Below are 25,180 nucleotides of genomic sequence, written 5' to 3'. Positions count from 1 at the left end.
TGTCTATGCGAGTCATCTATTATACAAGGAATCTATACTCTGGAATAATAAACCGGACTATTATATAGAAAATACAGGCTGCGCCACTTATATTTAGCCCAGGTCTAATTAATACAATAATAACTTTAATGTAGACTAATGTATAAAATAAACTCGATACCTTTCAGGTTTTGTTTTTATTGTACAATATGATGTCTGTATTTTAAATCGTGAAGCCCTATGTTGGATTAATCAACTGTGTTCTATAGGTTTTCATAAGCAAAGCGAGTTTTCAAGACAATGCCCCCGCTGTTTACCACAGTGTCTCTCGTTCATTGATAAAGGGGTTTTGGATGCGAAACTGCCAGACTCTTTCAGAATTCTGGGTGCCTTATTCAAGCACAGTATGACAGGGTTGAAATCTGAGGTTTTAATGATGACTTTTACTGTTAAACGGAACCGCTTTCCACCACAAAGGAAAACAAACCCGAGTCCTATACATTTGTTGAATTGAAAAAAAGGGAGATTTTTTACATTTTTTTTTTTTATTTATTATGCCACATCCATTGTTTTTCAAAAGCCTCAGAGATGAAGGAAAAGTCTAAGAATGCTGCGAAGACGAGACGAGAGAAAGAAAATGGAGAATTCTATGAACTGGCGAAGTTATTACCTTTGCCTTCAGCCATTACATCGCAGCTGGATAAAGCTTCGATTATCAGGCTGACAACGAGTTACCTGAAGATGAGGGCCGTCTTTCCAGAGGGTGAGTTTAATCAAGACCGCTGCTCTAATCACAGGCAGGCCACACGAAGAAAGCATTAATAATGATAAGAACTGTCAGCATTGCCTTTAATGTGCTTTTTTTTGCCATATAATACTGTGTGAGGAATTTAGAGTATTAAAAAAAACAACAACAACAACAAAAAACATTATATAATAATATCATAATAATAATAATAATAATAATAATAATAATAATAATAATAATAATAATAAAAACAAAAACAATTCGAGCGTTGTAAGTGTTGGTCATTGCGCTATGAAATTTGCATCAGGAATACTAACCTGATAAACGCAACCGTTAGAAGATTGGAAGGCGAAAATGCCATTTTCAATAACTATGTTATGATATCATTTATTGTATTTCTCAGCCCAGGCTGCTCTTCATATTACATGCTATGTGTATCAGATATATGGTGGTACTATCTGATTTCTAATGTCAAACTACATGCAGGCCTGTGTGTAAAATGAACGATTATACACATGATCTACGACCCAGACTGTATGATCATTGTCAGCAACTGGCTTCAACGTAATTAATTGGTAATACCCATTTAGCATGTCTAATCCATTTTTTTTAAAAGCAGAAAATTCCACGTTCATTTTACTAAATAAGAAACCAACAAAGAACATAAGATAATACATAACAGTTGTTTTCATCTCTTTGAAAAAAAAAAAAAAGAACGGCAAACTCTTTGAAAGTAACGTATTAGTGTAGATTTTCAAAAGTATGTATATTTAGAAAGAAAGAAAGAAAGAAATGTTGTTTTCTCCATGTTCCCTACAATCCTCTACCACAGGAGTGCAAACAAATACGATTTGCATACAGAATTCACTTCTTTGCGATTGGTTTTGTTCAGCCCTTGTGTACTTTGTGACAACAATGACCATTCACAGCTTCAGGTTTTAATTAAACTCTGGTTAATGAGTTCTAGATCAACATAAAAACGTAGCCTGTATTCTTTAAGCGAGATCTGTGTCGGTTCCATAAATCGATGGGGGAAATACATTACTTTAAAACGCGACTCTAAAATGGAACATCAGCGCTATACCATCGCATTTGTATTGCGCTTCCTTAATATAGAATTGTAGGCTATGTTCATTTTAATCCCAGATATCTTGGGGTTAAGGGAACGTTTCTGGCGATATAGCTATAGTTAATCTTTTGACGATATATGATTTCTAAGGTGATTACACAATTCTATCATTATGACATGCTAGTTTTTGTTTTCTTTCAAGTCTGGTATAATTAGAAGCGACCGCGTGCGATTTGATTATACATCCTCCTGTCACTCGTGATGGGTCTCTTGCCCTGCAAGTGCCTTCAGAAATGACACGGGTAATTTAATTCAAATGAATCTTCTTTATTGTAATCTGCTACAATAGTCACGGTCCTCCTATTCCTTAAATTGCAAACCTCAGCATGGTGCACTTTATAAATAGGCTACATTAAAAAAAAAAGTGGTCCTAGAATCTAACTAGTGTACAGTACACAGATAATACAATGTGTTTACAATCTGTTGCATATAATATCTTCTTAAGTCTTATAAAATTTGAATTACAGCATGGTGCTTTGATGAGCCAATTTATACTAAACTCATACAGCTACCTATTTGAATAACACGCGTTAACATATTCATATTCATGATATACTGCAGGCCTCACGCTAGTGATCCTAAATACAAAGATAAGAGAACCCATATTTGACCTTAAGTAGGCCAAAAAAAAGATTAAAACAAATTATTCCTAGAAACACTGTACACTGAATACATTACAACACTGGTCTCATAGAAATAGCATTGTTTTTCTTCTTCTTCTTCTTCTTCTTCTTCTTCTTCTTCTTCTTCTTCTTCTTCTTCTTCTTCTTCTTCTTCTTCTTCTTCTTCTTCTTCTTTAATCGTATACAACCAAATTCATATTTTCAGCAAGCCCCATTGCAGCAGAAGACGCCCCCCCCCCCCCCCCCCCCATTGTTTAAATATATTGTAATAAGACACCCGTATGCCTTGTTCATAAAAGGTAAACATGTCGTTTCGATTTCAGTTTGTATTCATTTTACCAGAGCAGCATTAAGATCTGATCCTTATGCCTCCAGGCTTTGAATCAGATATCACAGTGGTAGCAGTCGGTCGCTTACTATTGTTTTATTTTCTATTTCTGAAACATTAGTAGTTTTTAAAAAATCTATCCTAATTTATAAGTTGGATTACACTAAATAATAATAATAATAATAATAATAATAATAATAATAATAATAATAATAATAATAATAATAATAGGCCCACATGTTATATTTATGTGTGACCAGTTTTTTCTAAGACTTTGTAGACTGATTACAGTTGGGGGTTTGTTATAGTAACACTACATTGATCTGATTTGTATGCAGTAACGTGTTTGTTTTCAATAACCCCATTTGTGACTCAATGCTGTTCAATGCATACAATTACCAAATCTGTTCAGGTTTAAACGGATATGCATGAACATGCTTTATTTTACTTTAGTATTTATCAGCACGCGTTAAATAAGGTTACAGGGCACTCTGGAGGGGAGAAGTAAACCCCTTTGCTGAAGCGTCTTCTGGCTTCTTCCATAGTGTATCCCTTCTTATTTTGCATTATGTGTGTAGTGTGCTAAATATGCAACGGAAATATAAATGGTTAATAAACTACATGCATTTATTGGAACAAGCCATTATCAATATTGCAATAGGACGATACCCGTCCATCAAGCCTCCTTTATGCGTGCTTTTGTGTCCTTTTGCATTATTTGCTTTTTTTTAATTTGCTTTTGGATTTATTCATTGTTTCACCTGGATCCAGTTTACATGCATATGGAAACTACATTTGGAAACTATTTTATTAAACACAATTTAAATAAATAAATAAATAAATAATAATGGGTGGTTATAGGGTACAGGTTACAGTAAAAATAATCTGTTTTTCTTTAATTATTTGTTTTAATTGTATGAATCAGTTTTAACACATTTTTAGCTAATGAATTCAAGCTGTGATGACGTTGTTCATTTGAAGTCTTAACGGAACCTGTATATTCAATTAACAGCTTTCTTATTGATTTTAGTCGAGTGTAGGCTGTATAGCATTCAGTGTATAAAGTGGCTGTGTTATTATTATTATTATTATTATTATTATTATTATTATTATTATTATTATTATTATTATTATTATTATTATCAGCTCTTAAAACAACATTTACATATTACTGCGCTTTTTTTAGTGTAACAGTTTTCTGTAAGAAAATGCAATCGTATTTTATTCGAGGCACAGTAATGTTTGCTATAATTTCTGAAGCTGCTCAGCGTTGTTTAAAACAGGAGCTTCATAACGTGTTGTTGCGTGTTCTTTTTGCGAAGGAGTATAGGAGACACGTGGTTACAGTTGTAAAGTTTAAATTATAACGTGTATAAACTAATCCTACGGCAATTCAGTGCTGCCAGCATCGTTTCTTTTTCTAAAAGTTAAAAGAACGAAATGAATATTAGTAAAACACCCATTTTAAAATAAGTAAATGCAGGATGTTTAAAATTAAAATGTTTTCGATCGATACTGTCGATACGTTTTCAATAAAATTATTATTGCTTATTACTTTAGTAATAACATATATTTATATAATATATATTAATATATATATATATTATATAATATATATATATATATATATATATATATATATATATATATATATATATATATATATATATAGTTCACATATTTTATATACTGACATATTTGTAAAAAAACTTATGGTTCTGTGTTTTGAAGGGTTTTCACACTAATTTCCAAAAGTGTGATTAAAATGTTATATGGGTATATATATATATATATATATATATATATATATATATATATATATATAGATAATATATATATATATATATATATAAGCCTAGCCTATTAGAGTACTTTCCCCGTATCTGGATGCATTTCTCATGCATTTCCAAAATAGACAATAAGTCGATCGTAATGCGTGCAAGAAACGGTCAAAAATGATAAATTACCCAGTATTGATTTTATTCTCAAATACAGACACCGCATGATACACTACACGAGTTTATCATATTAAATAACGTAGTATACTGTCAGGCCATTTAAACCACAATCGGAAATTATACATGCTATCACCTCTCTGTCGCTAGTGTTTTTAAACGTTTTTCTTTTGCTTCGCTCTAGTCAGACAAAACACCAACTAATAGAAAACTGGCAGCTTTTGAATTCTCAACTGCTCACATCGAGTTCTAACGGGCAAAGTGAGCGTGTAAGTTATAAGCACGTCACATAAATCTTATTTTTGGCAAAATAAAATAAAAACGTATTTCAGATATAAGTTCATGTCACGAAATAAACGGGTTTAATGACCCAGTATTTGCCGATTCGATGTAATATAACCAGGCCTGCATATTACATTTAATCAGTCTGCAGTCTATTAAGAGTGTACAAAGAAAATACATTTTAATGCAAAATTGAAATCTGTTTAGAGATTTTTTTTTTCATCCAACCCGTTGGTTAAAAAGAAAATCGCGTGTAGAGTGTATTTACACTAATGCAATATCACAATATTTGTGCAGTTTAGTTACATCAATATTTGCAATCTTTTTTGCTCTTTTTTTCCTGTATTTTTTTGTGTATAGGGGGCGAGAGTAGATTTTTGAATGTCGAAATACAGTCTAACAGGCTCTCCATCAAAACCCACTGGTATGTACGAGCCACAGAAGTAAACAACGTTATTATTATTATTATTATTATTATTATTATTATTATTATTATTATTATTATTATTATTATTATTATTATTATTATTAATTTATTTAAAGAAAATAAAAGCCAGTTTTAAAAAAATAGCTAGGTTAATTCTTTACGTTTCCCGTTACAGATTCCATTGTTTAAATTAAGCACATTTAGTCCGGTGAATGCGAAGGACTAGCATGATCCCTATCAGCACAGTCCTCAAGTGCGGGCCTATGGGACTGTTGCTCACAATGTCAATAACGTCAACGCCGTTTGAGAAGCATCCTGTTTTTTCAATTGCCTATCATACAATTTTCTTTTTAGGTCAAACATACAGTGTTTCGTACACAGATACACATGCGTTTGGTGTCTAAACGCGTAAACAGCACCAAATGTAATTCCTGCATTCTTCTCTGTTTCTGACGGTGTTATTGTTAGTGTCTTATTGAGACTGAATCTGTTTTACTTCTATATATGTGTGTTAGTATTGAAACAGGTTGAGCCAACAGAGGGTTCTACTGTGTTGTGTAAGTTACTGTACGGTTCCAGCCGGTCTACTTTATTCTTGCTTTTGTGTCGTTTTACATGATGTGCTTGTTTTTGTTATGCTTCAGGGAATACGAATTACAAAGAAGCACTTGTATTTATTATTTGGTTCTACTTGATCCATTCCTTATAGTTTACATGCAGTCTTAATCATTATGATCATATGCACGGGGGACTTCCAAAGCAAAATATTATTGTGTAAATCAGTAGCCAGTTTGTGAAATGAAACTAACCAGCAGAGTTTCAGCTCCGCCAGTGTCACATAGCGAGTGTCTTTGGTTCAATCGTTGCAGTTAAAAGTACAGTGCTATATCTACAAATGCCGTTATTGTTCCGCCTAACTGGCTACCATCTTGCCATCTGTGTGGGGTTTCACGTCATGTGATATTTCCAACTCCTGCTTCTATACTTTATCATGAAGAAGACACAGTCAAGAGAACTGAAAGGGTTAAGTAAAGCTTGTACTTTTTCTTTCTTGTTTTCTGAGCGACACCAGAGACAGATTATTATTATTATTATTATTATTATTATTATTATTATTATTATTAGTATTATTATTATTATTATTATTATTATTATTATTATTAGTATTATTATTATTATCTGTAATACTATCTTTCTCTGGAAACACATCCTCAGACTCCTGAAAGGGGCAGCATTGTAAGCATGGCAATAGCATTCCCAGAGCTCTATAAGAGCCTCTCTGTTTCCGTGGCCACGCTGCCAGAGCTACTGTGCACAGTCTTGGAAAGTGGATCCAGGCTGAGATGGAGTCTTTGCTCCACCGCAGAACTGATTTTCATTTCTCGGAAATGCTGTTTTGTGGCATTCCAACCACTGCTTAAACACCACAGAATCAGCTATGCAGATGTGAGCACAACCGTACTGGAGTGGCTGAGTGTGTAAACGCTGCAGCTTGTAGGGCTTGCTTCATTCCTCTCTAACAATTCAGCTTTGTATTATTTTTATACACTGAGACAAAACCAGTACACCTGGCATACTGTAGCAGCGGTTTATTTCAAGGATTTAAAAAAAAAAACATAAAAAAATAACTTTTGAGGGTTGTCAGCCTTTATTATTTTATAAATCCGGCAGGGGTCAAAGCCGCTTTCCACTTTGTGTTATGGAAAATTGAAAACTGTACTAATTACTGTAAATGTAATTTTTGTTTGTGTGAGTTTTTCACAATGGTGCCACTTACACTAGATAATACGACAAAACCTTGACTGTCCATCAGATCAGTGTACAGCTCTGGCCAAACGGTTTTCAACACCTAAACTTTTCGGATTGAGACATAATTAAAAATATGCTTATTTAACATCATGTAATCAAAGAAACTACAAAATGAGATAGCAAAAGTCTAATGGAAGCCATAATAGCAGTACAGTATGTCATGTTAGATTTTGAAATGTCACGTTTTAGTTTTTGTCAGTTTTTCCTGAAGTATACGGAAAGCAGTATGTAATTCTATATGTTAACGTGACGTTTTTCAGCAGGGTTCATTCACCTTTATCAAGCAAAGTTAGTTAATTCTATAGGGGGATGCAAACGTTTGGCCAGAGTGGTATAGGACAATGAAATGTGCATTATAAATTATAGGATTGCCAAAGATCCTATGGCAGACATACAGCACACTTGTAATTGCAGTATAGAATATTTCACATTACGATACACAATATTGTTTTTATAAACGACTGTTTCTTCACGTAATGAGTCTGCCTGTTGGAGTGTTTACATCCCAGGCTGCCGCTATGAAAATAAAACTCATTTAGCCACAATCACATAATGTGTCTCAAACTAGGGTTTTATACAGTAGAAAAAGGGAATCAATTATGTTTTTATTTATCTGGTCATCCTGCCTAACATTTTACAAGATAATGATAGTGAGATAGAGATGTACAGTATTCTTGTTGGAAGTTCACTAGACATGAATGTGTAACAAGCTTAAGTAGCTTGCTGTAGTGTTTCAAGAAATGTCGATTACTCATTGATGTTGTTAAGTAAAGAACAGATATTTGAGGAGGTGGTGGGGGGGAGGTAAAGATTTTGCAAAGGTTTTCCCCCTCAGTACAGTGAGATAGCAGTTAAATTCCAGGCCAATCTTAAACATATGAACTGCATCTACTCATTTGAGAACTTTTCCAATCTTGTATCAGTTACAGCCCAGTCCTAAATACGAAAAACACATTAAAATGCAATCAAAACAACACACACACACACTTTGCATAATGGAAATCATAAGGCAAATGTGTGGTCAGACCTTCCTTCTGATGAGCAGCTCCTTTGGAAAACATTTCTGGGCAGCCCTTCAGGAAGTTCTCAGGAGGACGCTGAGGTTTAGATGACTCAGTGCAAGCCAGACAAGACTGTCACCCCTAAACCTGCCAACTTGAGAGAATCAGAGAAGGAAGAGGCTGATGTAAATAATTGCTTGCAGGTCTTGATTAAGGGCAATCAAATAGCAGAGCAAGTTCAGCAGAGCCCTAGTTGTTTGTCCTAGTTGTTAGTGTTTAGTGCAGTAAAATGCTTTGAGTGCCATTATTGGTTAACATTGTATGTGAGTCTCTAGATCATACTAATAATAATACTAATAATGTACTAATAATTTGTGTGTGATCTGTCACTATTTCTATCAATTGAAAAGTCCTTGATGTCCTTTCATTCTGTTTTTTTTTCTGTGGAAAAAAAAACAAAGACATCGAGCCTCTGAATCAATCAGCTGAAGTACGACCGGGCCTGTTCTGCTCCTTTCTCTAACCCTACTTTCTTGTCCATGACGGCTTTCAGATACCTAAACGCTTTATACTAACAAGAATTACACAGTAATTAATAATCGAATTATCTGTAACTGTCCCGTCAATAGCTATTAATAATGATTAGGTTAAGATTAGGGCTGAGGCTAGCATTGGTGCCATAAAGCATGGTTTTATTGGCTGTTTTAATGGCTCCCTTGACAGGGATTGAAAGGCATTGTGTAAACACAGTCCTCTGTGTATTTACAGTGCTGTCCAGTCAAGTCACGGAGCATGGCGAGGGTGAGTACAGTAAAGGTTACGCCAGTGAAGATCACCGTTCGTTTACAGTGTTTTGCATCCTGATTCTTCATTAAAACAGAAAGAAACCTCATCGTAGCACATGGGCCGGGCTGCTGCCTCCTACCTTCTGAGTTTCTGAGCTGAGTCTGCCTCTTGGGTGGTGTGTTATGACATACGATTGTCATTTTATATTAATGTGCCTGACCTGAGCTGCATAATCACTCTGTCGTAGCACTGCTTACATTCAGCATAATCCACATCACAGTATTGTTTTACCTTTAATAAGTTTGTGTCAGTGTACCAGTCAGCTCAAAACACCTTGATGAAGACAAGATGAAACCAATCTGAATGATTTACTCATCTCTGGAGTACCGTATACTTGGTACAGACCAGCTGACGTTAGGGATCATGCAAAACTAACACACTACAAGAATAGCAATACTGACCCTGTATAGCAACCTGGGGCATAAAGATCTGAGAGGTTTCTAATGGACTGATTGGTCAGCCAATGTACACTGTCTTGAAACAATAAAAAAATGTGTTTTCTTGCAGGGTTAGGAGACGCATGGGGGCAGCCGAGTCGCACGAGTCCCTTAGACAACATGGCTAAAGAACTGGGGTCCCACTTACTTCAGGTAAGCATTTTAATGCACCCAGTATGGAAAGTGATGACAGAAATACAGCCCTTCCAATGTGTAGCAGACTAGTCATTGTTATGTAGGAGCAGCATCTTGTAGTGCCCCCTGCAGGAGCAACAACAGTAGGCAGCTGGGAGCACCTCACTCATTTAACATGGATACTAACCCAGTCGAGGGACTCCCCCACGTTCGAGAGAATGTTGTAGAAGTCACAGGATATTTTGTAATGTTTGCTTTATTTTGTTTCTTTTGTAGACTTTAGACGGCTTTGTGTTTGTTGTAGCATCTGACGGCAAAATCATGTACATCTCAGAAACTGCCTCTGTCCATTTGGGTCTCTCCCAGGTAGGTACAAAAACCCTTCCGAAGCTAAATCACATTCTTTCCTACTGATGAGCTTTAGAAATACAATAGTATACCAGAGCACCATATTCCTCTTTATAAAGAAGAACAAACTTGTGCATTGACATTTTAAAAGAATACATGCTCTGCTTCTACCTGAGCCTCAGGCTCTATAATAGGAGTTCATGAACAGAATGTCCTAGCAGCAAGATAAAGACCTTTGAGTTAATACATCATGGTTTCAAACTACTACCAGGGCTGCCTGAGTTTAGCCACTAGTTTAGACTTTAGAACTTTCTGCCTTGGGAAAATACTACTCAGTTATGAAAAAGAATCGCTATGGTGACAGTTAAATGCTGTTAAATCCCGTAGCTGTCTAGTCTCAAGAGGTCAGGTGCTGCCTCAGAGTAAGCTTAAAGAACCTTGTGAATTCTGTTTAGATGTGAAACGGCTGCTTCTTCCCGACAGTGACAAGAGACACAAAAAAAAGACAAAATCAATATACGAGTCTGTGCTTTGTAGGAACTGGAAAGCCAGTGGCAGCAGCTGGTATTAGTATAGTTTAACTTCAGAGGTGCTGTCCCCTATTCACAAAGCTTTAACTCACAATAGAACATATTCATAGCATTTAAGAACTGTTTTAAGGATTTTTTTCTTCATTTTGATTAATTAAATCCAGTTTGCCATTAATGAAACCTTTTCTCATCTATTTGAGAGAGTGTTAGAAGTACATTTTCACTTTTCAACGCAGTCGTCAGATTGTTTTATGAATAGGGCCTCTAGGTATTTAAAACACAGTATGTTTTGATGACTTCATTTAGGATAGATAGATAGATAGATAGATAGATAGATAGATAGATAGATAGATAGATAGATAGATAGATAGATAGATAGATAGGTCTTTAGCAACACTGTAGAAAAATATCACAAGTACTAAACTGTATTGATCAAAACACACTTGAAAATGTAAGCTTTGGGACTAGGGCCCATCATCTCAATCCCTTCCCAAAACTAAGCTTCAGTTCAGTGGAGGCCAGGCTTTTTTTTTTCTTGTCTCTCATGCTGTTTTGTCTCAAGCCAAGTAAGTGTTGAAATAGCAATGGCTCTATGAAACAGCAAAAGATTTAGCTAAGCCGAAGCCAGCGCATTTCAGTGCTGTTCGAGTATACTAAACAGCTGGAATGAGTTTAATTGTGTTTAATTCCCTGTCCATTGTCCTGGTGTTATCTGTGTGTATTTGGTCAAGGTCTAAGCCAGCTGGGGGTCAGATATGACTAGCCTGTCATAAGACTAAGAATACTTATCAGAGATAGATATAGCGTATTACCCAGAGGTCCCTTTTTGAAATCTGTTTCCTAAACATTCACAGCAGTTGCGCTGCGACTCTGCGCTTAAAAGTTCTGTCAGGGCTCCATGTCATCTCGTGATTTATCAGTAATGGATAGATAATGTGTCTCTGTAGTGGGATGATGGCTCTTTTCTTTCCCTCGCAGGTTGAGTTGACTGGAAACAGTATTTACGAGTACATCCATCCCTCCGATCACGATGAGATGACCGCCGTTTTGACTGCTCACCAGCCCCTGCACCCTCATCTACTGCAAGGTACAGCCTTCAGCCCAGCTCGGATATCGGTTTACCAGAGCAGTCGGACAGCAAAGTGTAACAAAGCATAGTGAAGACATGCATAGTTAAGCATTAATAAGCCCAGAGAGGTATGATTCATCATAATAAAAAACACGGCAAGCCATGGTAAACTATTTCTTAGTATAAGCATGGTAAAAGTATTGTAAAACTACTGTGGTAGAGCTTTAATGGTGCCTGTTGAGAGGAAGCACGTGGCAAGGCAACAGCAGTGACCACGTACTTGATACATAAAAACAGTGGAAGCAAATAGGATTTGAAATATACTTGGGCTCTTACGGTCCATTGATCCCTCAGTAGCTCTTTAAAGTGAACTTAACTAGTCCTTAGCGCTATATTTACGATGAAATACTTGTAATCATACATTTTGTTAATTAGTATTCAGCACACCATATCAGTCATGAGATGACATGTCAGACAATCAATCGCGCACGCAGAAGATCCTGTTCAACTGCAAAGAACGTTTAGCAAATTGGTCAGATGTTTTAGAAACAGATGGATCAGCTAAAGACTAAAAGGCCCCTGTTTCCTTGCTGTACATTTTGATCTTGAGGCTCACTATTTAACAGCTTATTTCTGCAGTTTCCATACTGAGATTGATACTATGTGTGTCCTTATTTTCCACAGCTTACACGCTGTATTGAATGAAACTGTCTAGTCGACACACGCTTAAGGTTTCTGCCTCAGCATAGAGCAAGTACACAGAATAAGTTAAAAAGCAAAACATCTGTCCGCTGGACGATTTCAATTTGCATTGCATCCCTCAGCCACTTGGACTAGCTACAATACAACAGTAAATAGTATACACTGTGGACGTCCAATTAACACTGATGAACTCAGAGCACACCATTGATTAATCCTTTGGACTGAAGGCTTTGATCCATAAATCCTCCCTGATTACAGCTGCTCTAATTACACTTTGTTCTCCTCTCCTTAGTACCTTTCCCGACTTAAATAAAGGCATTAAAACCTACCCTTTTCAATCTGCCCTGTGGTTTATGAGCTTTCTCAGCAGAGCGGTAGGTTCAGACAGTCAGGTTTTTTTTTTGCGTGTAAGTATTTCAAATTAACCTTCATTAGAGCCGCCCCCTCATTCGCTACCAAAGATATTGGATCCAGATGTGGCACAAATTCATGATAATAATAAATAGCTTCATTAAACAGAAACAGCATAGCTTAATGCAAAAGCAATGTAAACATATGTGACCCACCCAACAGTAAGCTTAGTAATGGGTGATGACAGCTGATCACTGCTATCTCTCCCAAAGGTGCACATATTAAATGATTAAAGCAATCAGGTGAGATTAACGTACATATTTTGAGTCCTACTAAACTCAGCAGTATTAATGTTCTGATGGAATACGAGAATGGGCATCTCACCCTGTCGAGGCATGTGTGGGGATATATGTGCACCTAAAATGGATACTAGCTTGCCTTTTCACAATGCAGAAGCATAGCAGTGTTTCTGTCTCTGGTTCCAGAGTATGAAATGGAGCGGTCCTTCTTCCTCCGGATGAAGTGTGTCCTGGCCAAGAGGAATGCAGGCCTGACCAGTGGAGGCTACAAGGTGGGAGGAACATGTGTGCTTTTGAAAGACACTCAAAGAATCAGGATGATCGTTACATTTTCTTCATGTGTTTTAAAGATGACAGTTATTTTGGCAGTGTCTTTTACGTACAGCTACATCTTCATCCTCTTAAAGAGTGACTTGATGTAATGTATGTATGTATGTAATGTATTGTTTTTTTGATTCAATACCACCATTAGGAACACATCCACTGCGGGGAGTGTGTTGCAGGGGGGACAGGTTAATGGTTACACTCCTGTGTACCAGCTGTAATAGGATGTTAGGCATGATTCAGAGAGCTCTATTGAGGCCACTGGGGCTGCTTTAAAACATTTTTTTAAAGTCACCAGAATCTGATGGCTGAAACAGAAACCGTGAAAGCGAATCTAAAAAACTAGAAGAAAACGTTAGTCGTGATAAGTCTGATATTTCACTCTTGAACTGTTTGAATCTTGCATGCTCCAGTCTGGGATGGAAAGATGAAAAGCCCTGACGAGTACGTCCTTATTATTAGTTGATAGTAAAAGCATATGTTTTTGGTTTAGTACAGTACTTAAACCAGAACTTCATTTACTTGAACCAAAACTTAATATTTGATCTATTTGCGCTGCGACGCTGGCTCCCTGTAATAAATGACAGGTTTATGTTAAGTAGTGTGTCAATCATTCTGTGCTCAGCCGTACGTGGAAGACTAGAGCACCTTGTGCACACAAACAGGAAATGAATCTGAATTAATAAGCGGTCTAAAAGAACGTAGGAAATGGAGGTTCCCATTAGAGGTTGGCAAACTTCAAATATTTATTTCTGTTTCAGCAGCTAACTGTGTGGGTGCGAATACTGTGTCTGTTTCTCTCTATGAGCGATGATCTTTAAGGTACCTAGAAGTATTTAAAGCTTCATGGTCAGATTTTTTTTTAATGGAAATGTAAGGACCATTGAGCAACTTATTAGCACTTCTAGGCACAGTTCCACACGCAGGCACCCAATAGTTTTGTAGGAACTGTGTTTAAAAGGTTGTGACTGTGTAATGGCTCGGCATCTCAGCCCATTGAATTGAATTGAAAGGTAAGGCGTGAACCTAACCTCATGGTTCAAAGGCAAACTAAAGAGCAAGCTCTATGGTCGAGGGGTACAGTAAGTACGTGTCACATGCTGATGTCAGTCTTATTAACTGATCGGCCGCTATTACAACTGCATGCCAATGATAATACCCCCCCCCCCATTCATTAGCATTCATTCAGTATGCTAATCTGTGCTCGCAGGTCATTCACTGCAGTGGCTACCTGAAGATCCGGCAGTACCTGATGGACATGTCTCTCTATGACTCCTGCTACCAGATCGTGGGGCTGGTGGCTGTGGGGCACTCCTTGCCCCCCAGTGCCATCACTGAGATTAAACTGCACAGCAACATGTTCATGTTCAGAGCCAGCCTGGATCTCAAGCTCATATTCCTGGATTCAAGGTGAGAGAACATGCCAAAGCAAGGATACTTCCTCTGGTTATGCAATAGTATAGCATGACAAGAGAGGGTCTGTTTGAAGAGGGCAACCCTTCCCCCCCACACCCTTACCAGCCCTCTTTGGAAACTACCCTGGAAGAAGAAGAATTTGGTTTTTTTAACTAACTTTTCTAAATAGAAATATACAGTGGCTTGCGAAAGTATTGACCCCCCTTGGCATTTTTCCTATTTTGTTGCCTTACAACCTGGAATTAAAATTGATTTTTTGGGGGTTTGTATCATTTGATTTACACAACATGCCTACCACTTTGAAGATGCAAAATATTTTTTACTGTGAAACAAACAAGAAATAAGACAAAAAAACAGAAAACTTGAGCGTGCATAAGTATTCACCCCCCTAAAGTCAATACTTTGTAGAGCCACCTTTTGCAGCAATTACAGCTGCAAGTCTCTTGGGGTATGTATCTATAAGCTTGGCACATCTAGCCACTGGGATTTTTGCCCATTCTTCAAGGCAAAACTGCTCCTCTCCTTCAAGTTGGATGGGTTCCGCTGGTGTACAGCAATCTTTAAGTCATACCACAGATTCTCAATTGGATTGAGGTCTGGGCTTTGACTAGACCATTCCAAGACATTTAAATGTTTCCCCTTAAACCACTCGAGTGTTGCTTTAGCAGTGTGCTTAGGGTCATTGTCCTGCTGGAAGGTGAACCTCCGTCCCAGTCTCAAATCTCTGGAAGACTGAAACAGGTTTCCCTCAAGAATTTCCCTGTATTTAGCGCCATCCATCATTCCTTCAATTCTGACCAGTTTCCCAGTCCCTACCGATGAAAAACATCCCCACAGCATGATGCTGCCACCACCATGCTTCACTGTGGGGATGGTGTTCTCGGGGTGATGAGAGGTGTTGGGTTTGCGCCAGACATAGCGTTTTCCTTGATGGCCAAAAAGCTCAATTTTAGTCTCATCTGACCACAGTTTGGGGAGTCTCCCACATGCCTTTTGGCGAACACCAAACGTGTTTGCTTATTTTTTCTTTAAGCAATGGCTTTTTTTGGGCCACTCTTCCGTAAAGCCCAGCTCTGTGGAGTGTACGGCTTAAAGTGGTCCTATGGACAGATACTCCAATCTCTGCTGTGGAGCTTTGCAGCTCCTTCAGGGTTATCTTTGGTCTCTTTGTTGCCTCTCCTTGCCTGGTCCGTGAGTTTTGGTGGGCGGCCCTCTCTTGCCAGGTATGTTGTGGTGCCATATTCTTTCCATTTTTTAATAATGGCTTTAATGGTGCTCTGTGGGATGTTCAAAGTTTCGATTATGCTTTTATAACCCAACCCTGATCTGTACTTCTCCACAACTTTGTCCCTGACCTGTTTGGAGACCTTCTTGGTCTTCATGGTGCCGCTTGCTTGGTGGTGCCCCTTGCTTAGTGGTGTTGCAGACTCTGGGGCCTTTCAGAACAGGTGTATATATACTGAGATCATGTGACAAATCATGTGACACTTAGACTACACAGGTGAACTTTATTTAACTAATTATGTGACTTCTGAAGGTAATTGGTTGCACCAGATCTTATTTAGAGGCTTAATAGCAAAGGGGGTGAATACATATGCACGCACCAATTTCCCGTGATTTATTTTTTAGAATTTTTTGAAACAAGTTATTTTTTTCATTTCACTTCACCAATCTGGACTATTTTGTGTATGTCCATTACATGAAATACAAATAAAAATCCATTTTAATTCCAGGTTGTAAGGCAACAAAATAGTAAAAATACCAAGGGGGGGTCAATACTTTCGCAAGCCACTGTACATAACAGGTTGATAAAGGTATTTTAAGCATACCGAAATGGTGGAAAGTTGGTTCTTCTCAGCAAAAAGTTGTGTGTGTGTGTGTGTGTGTGTGTGTGTGTGTGTGTGTGTACAGTATATTCAAACTTTTTAAAGGCATATTATTAATTTTTATAATTAAAATATATATTTATTAAGTTGAGTTTGATGTATATATTTCTCAAAGTACATAAGCAAGCACTTGAGCTTCAGTCTTGTACTGAATACTGTCTAACTCATTTCCTTGTAAGAAATGATAGTCTTATGTCCATAAAAAAACAAATTCTACTTAAATCATTGTATTGAATTTTTCAATCCTGTATTCCAGAGTAGCTGAATTAACTGGATATGAACCCCAGGACTTGATAGAGAAGACCTTGTACCACCATGTTCACGGATGTGATGTCTTCCATTTAAGATATTCCCATCACCTACGTAAGTCAGTATTATGTACTCCATTGCAGCTGAGATATTTCATTTCATTTTGTCTTGTGCCAAGTCAGATATAAGGAACGATACACAATAACTCAAGGAAATCACATGGGATTGGTACCTTCCTAAATGAAATATTTTCTGTTGACTGTTAAGCAGCTGCACAGTGGTTGGGGTCAGAGTTAAGGAGAGGATCAGGGCCACGGTGGAGGAAGTCAGAGCAATGGTTACGGATGGTGTTGTGTTCAGGGTTACAATCTGGATATGGGTCAGTGGGTTATGGTTGGGGTTAGGGTCACATATTGGCTTAGTATACCCTGCTGAAAATTCCATCAACTGCTGGTGAGCTAGTGACCAGCTGCGTGTGAAGAACTGGAATAAATATTTACTGGCCTCCAACCAGGCACATTGAAGATTTACAACAAACAGACTGATTTCGAAGTCTAGACAAAAAAAGAACTGACTTTATAGGTGGACTAAAGGAATCAGAAAGCACAGTCTTATGTTCCTCAGCTTAGGTCTGTGCACTGAAAACAAAATGAATAATCTAACTGTTTAAAATCACGTAAAGCTTCTGTTTTGCTTTGTGTTTGCGCACAGTAACTTGCTTCTGTGATGACTGTGAGACGTTCCGTGATTCTAGAGGCGTGGCTACAGCGCCTCCCTATCATCTAATTTGTCGGGTAGTCTTTAAATTCAATGCCTACCTTTTCAAAAATGTCTGTGTAACTGGGCAGAGGCTGGGCGTTAACTGGCAACTCTACACACTACAAGCGAGCGTCTGAACCACAATGCAAAAGAGCCGGGCTCGTGCGCATTGGTGGTTTTAGAGCTTGTACCCTGATCTCACAACACTGTTCGTTACCTCTGGAATTTCTCTGGGGTGGGGTGGGGTGGATCCCATCACCCACCCTTGGATCCCCTCTGACCACTGTCTGAGGCTCACCTAAAAAGAGGACGGCTCCCACTGGCCATGAGACAAGATCCTGAGCCACAGTGCTGTAATATATCACTAACCCTAATACATGTCATTATTTCTAGTTTTTATGTGAGCTGTTGCCTGTTTTATTTAATTTCTGTTAAAAGGTTTTGTGTAGGTACAAAACAGTTTAAGCAGACTTTTATTTCACTCGCTGTGTGAACAGATTTTTGTTTTTATGCATATACTGTAAAATGTTGTCCTGTCATTATTCGCTATGAAACAGCTTTTCTACCCTTTCAGTGCTGGTGAAAGGTCAGGTCACCACCAAGTACTACAGGCTGCTGTCGAAGCACGGCGGCTGGGTGTGGGTCCAGAGCTATGCCACCATCGTACACAACAGCCGCTCATCCAGACCTCACTGTATAGTGAGCGTCAATTACGTCTTGACGTAAGTGGCTGTTGACATCCTGGCCCTCTTTAGTTTTATGTGCTGTCCTATGCAGGCGTCCATGTGAGCCAGTGCATTTGGCAACAAACTCTATAAACTGGACAATCATTTACTGCAACTCAACGAGTAACGAGACTGCAGCAATACAATAGTCCGTATTCATAAAACATTCACAGTCCTGTAAGTAAACTGCAGCAAATAAAGAATAATCATATTATTTAAATAATAATAATAATAATAATAATAATAATAATAATAATAATAATAATAATAATAATAATAATAATAAAGGTGTATATAATTGTATTAGTTATCATTTTAAAACCTTGACTATGTAAGAATTTGTCATTTGTGTTACCAAATTAAAGTAGTCCAGCAACAATCTGATGGTAATGATTGACTATTCATACATAACTTTATAACACTGAATAGTAGAACATGTAATGATACTAAAAAAAAACATTAAAAAACTAAACATAAAAAGACTTCTAGTCAAAAAGCTTGTCAAATAATGTATATGTTTAATTTAGTACTATTTCTTTACATTGTAGATTTGTAACCTTTTCTCAACGTTGTAATAATTATTAATTATTAACAGCTGGACAGCTGTGCAGTGAAGATTCTGCACTATGTTGAGGCTATGCAGATCTCCAAAGATGGCCTGCTTTCATCACTTGTTACTCGTTCCCTCAGAAACAGCACAGTGAACTGTGTATATACCCAGCATAACTCCTGGATTGTGTTGCTATTGCAGGGATATCGAGTACAAGGAGCTCCAGCTCTCCCAAGATCAGTCTGCAGCCTCCAAGTCTTCATTCGCCTACAGGACCTCCATAACTGTCTCACAGGATTCACGCAAACAACTCAAATCCAAATCCGTTAAACTGAAAACGAAACTAAAAACGGCTCCCTACCCACAGGTAACTCATCTATTCAAAACTTTCTATGTCTAGAAACAGATACTCGGGTGCTTCGTTTATTTAAACACTTAGTACGTTTTCTTATATATTATATTTATTATATTATTATCTTTATTATATTATCTGTAGAAAATTGTTGGGTTACCGTTTTACCGTTACCGTTTTATTTATTTATGTATTTTTATTTCTCAGCAATACAGTGCATTTCACACGGACAAACTGGAATGCAGCCAGACTAGTAACTGGAAGGAGAGCCCACCATATAGCAGCACCCCACCCCAAGAGCACAGCTGCCACTCAGAGAATAGCGAAGTGCTCCACACGCCCCCGTATGGCCTAGCCTTCCCCTACCCTTACGCACACCTCACTGGGGAATCTCAAGTGCTGGGTGGAAAGAAGCAGAGCCTTCCCTCCAAGGTGAGACAACCCCAGGGATCTCCTTGTGAGGTGGCCAGGCACTTCCTGAGCACCCTGCAGCCCCGAGGAGAGGGCCGTTGGAACTATGCAAACTCCTGCATGGCTCGATCCACCGCAAAAACACATCACCACAGTCAGACAATCAGCGGATCTCACCACGGTAAGGATTCAGCGTGGTCACGATGTGTAGATTTGTACCTTTATATAGTGTCGTCGTCCCCCCCCATTTATATCACTCTGAAATGGAGCCATAGTTACAAGACCGATCTAATTGTGTCCTGCATTGAGAGTGCGAATGGAATGGAGCCACATCCACGTGCCTTTATAACTTGGTCTGCGGTATAAAGGATCACCTTATAGAGGGCTTATGTAACTCAAACATACTGCTCATTCATTCAACAGATTTCCCAAATTCAAGAAGGCGGTGCCTATCATGTATGCAGAACACGACTGACAGTGATAAATTACGTTTCCAGCGTTTTATTGACATGCTGGATTAGACTGCACATGCATTTTGCCATTTCTTCAAGTTTGAAAGCTGGCATTTAATATTTGTTTTTACATTTTTACATTAACACATTCCAGAAGGGCGGAGACAGCAATGCAGCAAAAATAAATTACTGAAAAATTGAAAGCCGATTAAAAGGCCGTAGAATAGAGAACGCTGGTCTGGTATCCTAAAGTTTGGCATCGAGACTTGAGCACAGCCTTACTGTGCCTGGAATCACAGAGCTAGAATGCAAATATATATTTAGAGATCAGTATCTTTTTAGAACTGATTTTGTGGTTAGAGGACTGGGTTCAATGTGAAAGTTAGTGGATTTCAGGAACCCAGCAGATCCTGTGCTGTAGTGCAGTATGCAAAGGATCAACATCCACTTTAAAATGTGTTCCAGATGTAACAGACAATAGGACATCCTTTTAATTTCTCTCTCTTCTTCTTAATGTCTCATCGGTGCTTGTTCAGTTAAAGCTTTAAAACTGCTTATCTTGTTGCTTGTTACCTGAACCAAGCTGAAAGATATATGCCGGCATTTACCTCCTCAAACACCATTACAGCACATTGCTTATGGGAATCTATGTCTGCAGGATCACTTAGCAGATTGTTTTTTCCCATCAGACCATCAGTTGGATTGCACTTGTTTTAATGTAGCATTTTATTTCAGTTCCAGGGCCTGTGGCAAACAGAAGATACAGCAACGAAGCAATATCTGAAGGCTTTTCCAGCTGCTCAACCTCCAGACCTAACAGCAGGTTCAAGGAAGAACCTTATGAGCATAACGCGGTTGGCCAGAACAAAATTGAATCCAGGCTGCACACCCCTCAACAGATCACAAAAGAAGAACGCAAGATGCCGTTCACCCTTGACCCAGAAGAGACGCGTAGCTGCAATGAAAAGCCTTTCCCTGAGTCTCTCATGCTCAACAAGTCAAACTGTGACCCCCCAAAACAGCTGAACCAGCACCTGCCCATGCAGGCGGTATTCGAACAGACCAGGAGGCTCTGTATGAAAGCGTCTCAGTACGGGCACCATGGCAACCACAGAGCTTTGGAGCAAATGAACAATGCTGACCAGGAAACCCCAAAGCTAATTGACCAAGAGAATGCTGATGAGCAGAAGATGTTCATGGGCCTGGGGATGGCCGAGCAAGCCCCCTACATGTCTCTGAACTTCCATCACGTTTTAGCCAAGCATGGCTCCTTCCAGGGGCCACCGTATGCACTAGCGGGCCATATAACGGAAAATTACAGCTACCGAGCGGAAGAGAATAACCAGTACATTTACAAAAACCAAAGCCCTGCTTCTAGTTCTTCACCAGAGACCCACAGAGAAACAGGAATCCCACATTATATTGGGACATCTGTGATTATAACTAACGAAAGGTGATGCAGCCCCTTCACAGGAAGAAACTAGAAGAACATAAGAGTCAGGACTGTAGTTCAGGAGCATAACAGGGTCACTGTTAGTCCACACTGCAGCAGGTGATGTCAGAAAGCCATCAGCAACTGTGGAACATTGTACTGTCCGTGGATGACTGATTTGTTTCGTGATGTGCCAACATACTCTTAGCCCTTTCACTCTGAGTCAGAATGGAAACTTAGGTTAAATGCTTGAATATGTTTTAAAATCTCTTTAGAAGTGAATGTATTTAATAAAATGCTAAATCCTGAATCTAACAGGTTTAATAGCATAAAGCAAAACCAGGAGTACTAACGTAACAGTAGACTTACTCTTAAATCATTTGACAGATTCTAATTTGGGAAACTCATTTTCTATGCTGGCTCCCACAACATTAAGTGTAAGAGTATCAAGTAATCATAGAGCTATTTTATACATTCACCAATGACCCTCCTAAAGTGCATGATCATGGGCCAACACGCAGTAACACAGTGAGACTAAACTGTGACATTTTCCATTTCCAGATAAGCTGTAGTAGTGGTAGTTTGAAGCTCTTAAGAAAATAGCACAAAAATATTTAAACTAAAAAAACGCCTGAATTATGTCTGGACGCCGTCAATGCCAGAATAAAACACAGATTTGTAGGAAGTTCAAAGTGTTTGTAACATGGACTATAAAGGACCAGCACAAACGCTACTTAAATGTAATATTCTACAAAATTTGAAGCATTTATGGCTGTGGCAGCACAGTATGGGTTAGAAATAACTTAAATAACCAATCATGTTCTGGATCCAAGTTCCATTGTGATTCACCTATCATTTTTTTCCAGCGTTATATTTTAAAACAAATGTGGGTAACGCTTTATATCAAGTGTCTCTAATTGTACTGTACTAACAGTGTAATTACACTTATTGTTACATAGTAATTACATAGTAATTACACTGTACAAAATGCACAGCCATGTGTGTAAAGTCTAATTACAAAACTGACGCCAATAATAAAGCATGTCTTTACATTGTAACTACACAACTATATGTGTAATTACTGTGTTACTAGAGTGTAATTAGTGTAGTAAGCTATATAATGTAAAGTGTTACCCATGTGTGTATGCGTTTTTTGTTTTGTTTTTTTCTCAACAGAAAAATAGAATACAGTTGCACACTACAAGGGATAAATCTCATTATGTGTTAAAAAAAAAGATTCTCAGCACTTTTGGAATTCTTTATTCAATATTCATTGTTAAATAATGCCACCATCGTCTCGTGTGTCCCCAGTGAAAATGCTCGGCAGTCGTCTAAATGAAGTGTCACCATCTGAAATGTCATGTGCCATTACATTACATGCAGTTACACTTTAGAAAAAAAACGTGTGCCAGAAACATATGCTTAATAAAAGTGTAATACATGTTGCAACATGATTGCCGTTAATTTAAAATGATCACTAGTAGAATGTAGTCCTGTATAAAAGGCTGTGCTGTTAAATGCAAGCCAGCCAACAGCTATCATAGTCTGTCCCCTGAGTTTGAAAGCAAGAAAGCCAAAGGTCACGACCGAAATTCCATGCAAACCAGTGCGGTTCTGCTTTATGCTAATCAGCAGGTCTGCATACGGTTTCTGGTAAATGCAATGTGTTTTATGTTCCATATTAACATGCCATTGTAATTTAGAATTAAATAGCAAGAAAGCTGATGCTTTTGATTATATACTCTGCATTCCTTAATGGAAATGGACATTCAGAATCAATATAAAAACCCAAGCCATCTCTAGCCTGACAATTAACTACATATTAAAGGGAGTTCTAACTTAGTTTCTAATAACAATTTACAGTTATTTGCCAGTTTTGATGGAAAGCAATAAGTACACTTGACTAAACCAAAGTAGGGACCTTTTTCCTTGAGTACAGCCATAAATTCAGTCTGCTTATTTCCTATTTTGCTGTAAAACACTTGCTCACTGTTACTGTGATGTCCAAAGCATTGTTTTATACTATTTTGTAATCCAGAAAGCGTTGGGTGTTAACAGTAAGCACATCTCTTAATATATACAAGGTTTTATATGAACACGTGCTTGTTTTTTGTTAAGGAGAGCCCTTTACTTTTGTTACTACACACAGGGAGTAGTTTAAACGCAAGTTCTGCAGAATAGTGGCTATGGATAGACGCCTGCATGACGCATATTTCATTTATGCTTTCGAAGGCCGTGAGCGTTGATTTTTTTCTCATTATAATTATTTCTGTAACGCTTGCCAGATAACTCCATTGTAAATGTAAGCGTGTTGTATTTTTTTTTTTTTTTTTTTTTTTTTTTTTAATATGACAAACATGTACGGTATGGTATGTATTTATTCCTGTAAAATACATAGCAGCTTGCTTATTTATTATGTAAAACAGATTTCTTAACACATATAATAAAACAATACTACTGCCAAAAAAAAAAAAGCTGTAGTTAAAAAAAAACGATACAGTAAATCTTTTTCTTATTATTAATGTCTTGGGTTTATAATGGCCATGTTCAACCTAGTTACCTTATAGAGGTGAAAAAAAGCAGTAAAACCCCAATTCTGTGCAATCTGTGGTTGAAAAATGGCTATGGAAGAACTCAGGTAGGTCACAACAACAATTAAAAAATAATAATAATAAAAAGGATCTTGCTGAGATTTAATTTTAGGGAAGGTGACGGAAAGGTTGAAGCATGCAAGTACAGATTATGCAGCTCATATTAACAGAGAGACACGTCTATATAGATTTCTTGTGACCCGGGAGACCCTGCAGCTAAATCCTTTAATAGATATTGCAATGGAAGTTTATAGATCAGTAAAGCTATTTGCGTAATGCATTGCTGCTGTTATAGAGGGGGTTGGGAAACACTTATAACCGGCAGCTGCTATAGCTTGAGCTCTGCAGGTGCTGCTGCCTCTAAACATGCTTTCAGTTCAGAAAGTAAAAGCAGTACTGGCCGTTGTGTCCTGACTGGAGTTTACAACTCTGGACAAAAGTTTTGCATCACCCTGTAGAATTAACTAATTTTGCTTCATAATGTCAAATGAAACCTGCTGAATAAAGTTACGTTAACATATTGAATTACATACCGCTTTGTAGTTCTCCCATAGAAACAAAACTGGAAAAATGTTACTACTATTATGGCCCCCGGTAGACTATCTTTGTTTTTTATATCACAATCTTAAAATTCTAGGTGATGCAAAAATTTTGGCCGCGGCTGCATTACCATTTGCTTCGTCTGTATAAACCTCTGGGTTAATTGCCCATAACTTCAAAATGCTCCATCTAAATGTCAAGTAGATTCTGAAGAGGGCACTGTCCAAAACATTAGTCTACTTGACTTTAATTGCTTTTTTGTTGGAAGAGAGATGCATTCCCCAGCCTTGATTCCAACAATACACAGCTGTAGCCAGGCTGGAAGGTGCTTTGGGTCACTCAGTTTATTGAGATCGTCACATACAGTCCAAGCACACCGATTCACTCCGGACATGGCAGTATAGCATGTATCTGCGTGGCTGTTATGAAAGTCAATCAGCACGGAAAGCTGTGGATTGGAAAGCAACACAAATGCATGGATCCTTACTCTAAATG

The 25,180-nt window shown here is 37.9% G+C and overlaps 1 protein-coding gene across 1 annotated transcript; it reads left to right on the top strand.

Annotated features, from left to right (window-relative positions):
• Window positions 1-6: 6 nt before the first annotated feature.
• Window positions 7-23,869, top strand: sim2 (SIM bHLH transcription factor 2). Its single transcript, XM_041232689.1, has 11 exons — window positions 7-742; window positions 9,635-9,717; window positions 9,976-10,065; window positions 11,556-11,664; window positions 13,185-13,270; window positions 14,533-14,732; window positions 16,881-16,987; window positions 18,207-18,354; window positions 19,109-19,274; window positions 19,467-19,851; window positions 20,858-23,869. Exons 1-11 carry the CDS (start codon window positions 568-570, stop codon window positions 21,577-21,579), a joined length of 2,271 nt encoding a protein of 756 aa, XP_041088623.1. The 5' UTR covers window positions 7-567; the 3' UTR covers window positions 21,580-23,869.
• The last annotated feature ends 1,311 nt before the right edge of the window (window positions 23,870-25,180 follow it).

This window comes from Polyodon spathula, chromosome 30, assembly GCF_017654505.1.
Source record: "Polyodon spathula isolate WHYD16114869_AA chromosome 30, ASM1765450v1, whole genome shotgun sequence".
NCBI lineage: Eukaryota > Metazoa > Chordata > Actinopteri > Acipenseriformes > Polyodontidae > Polyodon > Polyodon spathula.
This window is presented reverse-complemented; position numbering and strand designations above follow the sequence as displayed.

Bases quoted from the DNA above. Each gene is read 5' to 3' on its own strand.
- sim2 (XM_041232689.1), top strand. From the start codon at position 568: ATGAAGGAAAAGTCTAAGAATGCTGCGAAGACGAGACGAGAGAAAGAA. The intron at 16,988-18,206 runs GTAAGTCAGTAT...CTACCCTTTCAG, and splicing joins AAGATATTCCCATCACCTAC to TGCTGGTGAAAGGTCAGGTC. The intron at 18,355-19,108 runs GTAAGTGGCTGT...TTGCTATTGCAG, and splicing joins AGCGTCAATTACGTCTTGAC to GGATATCGAGTACAAGGAGC.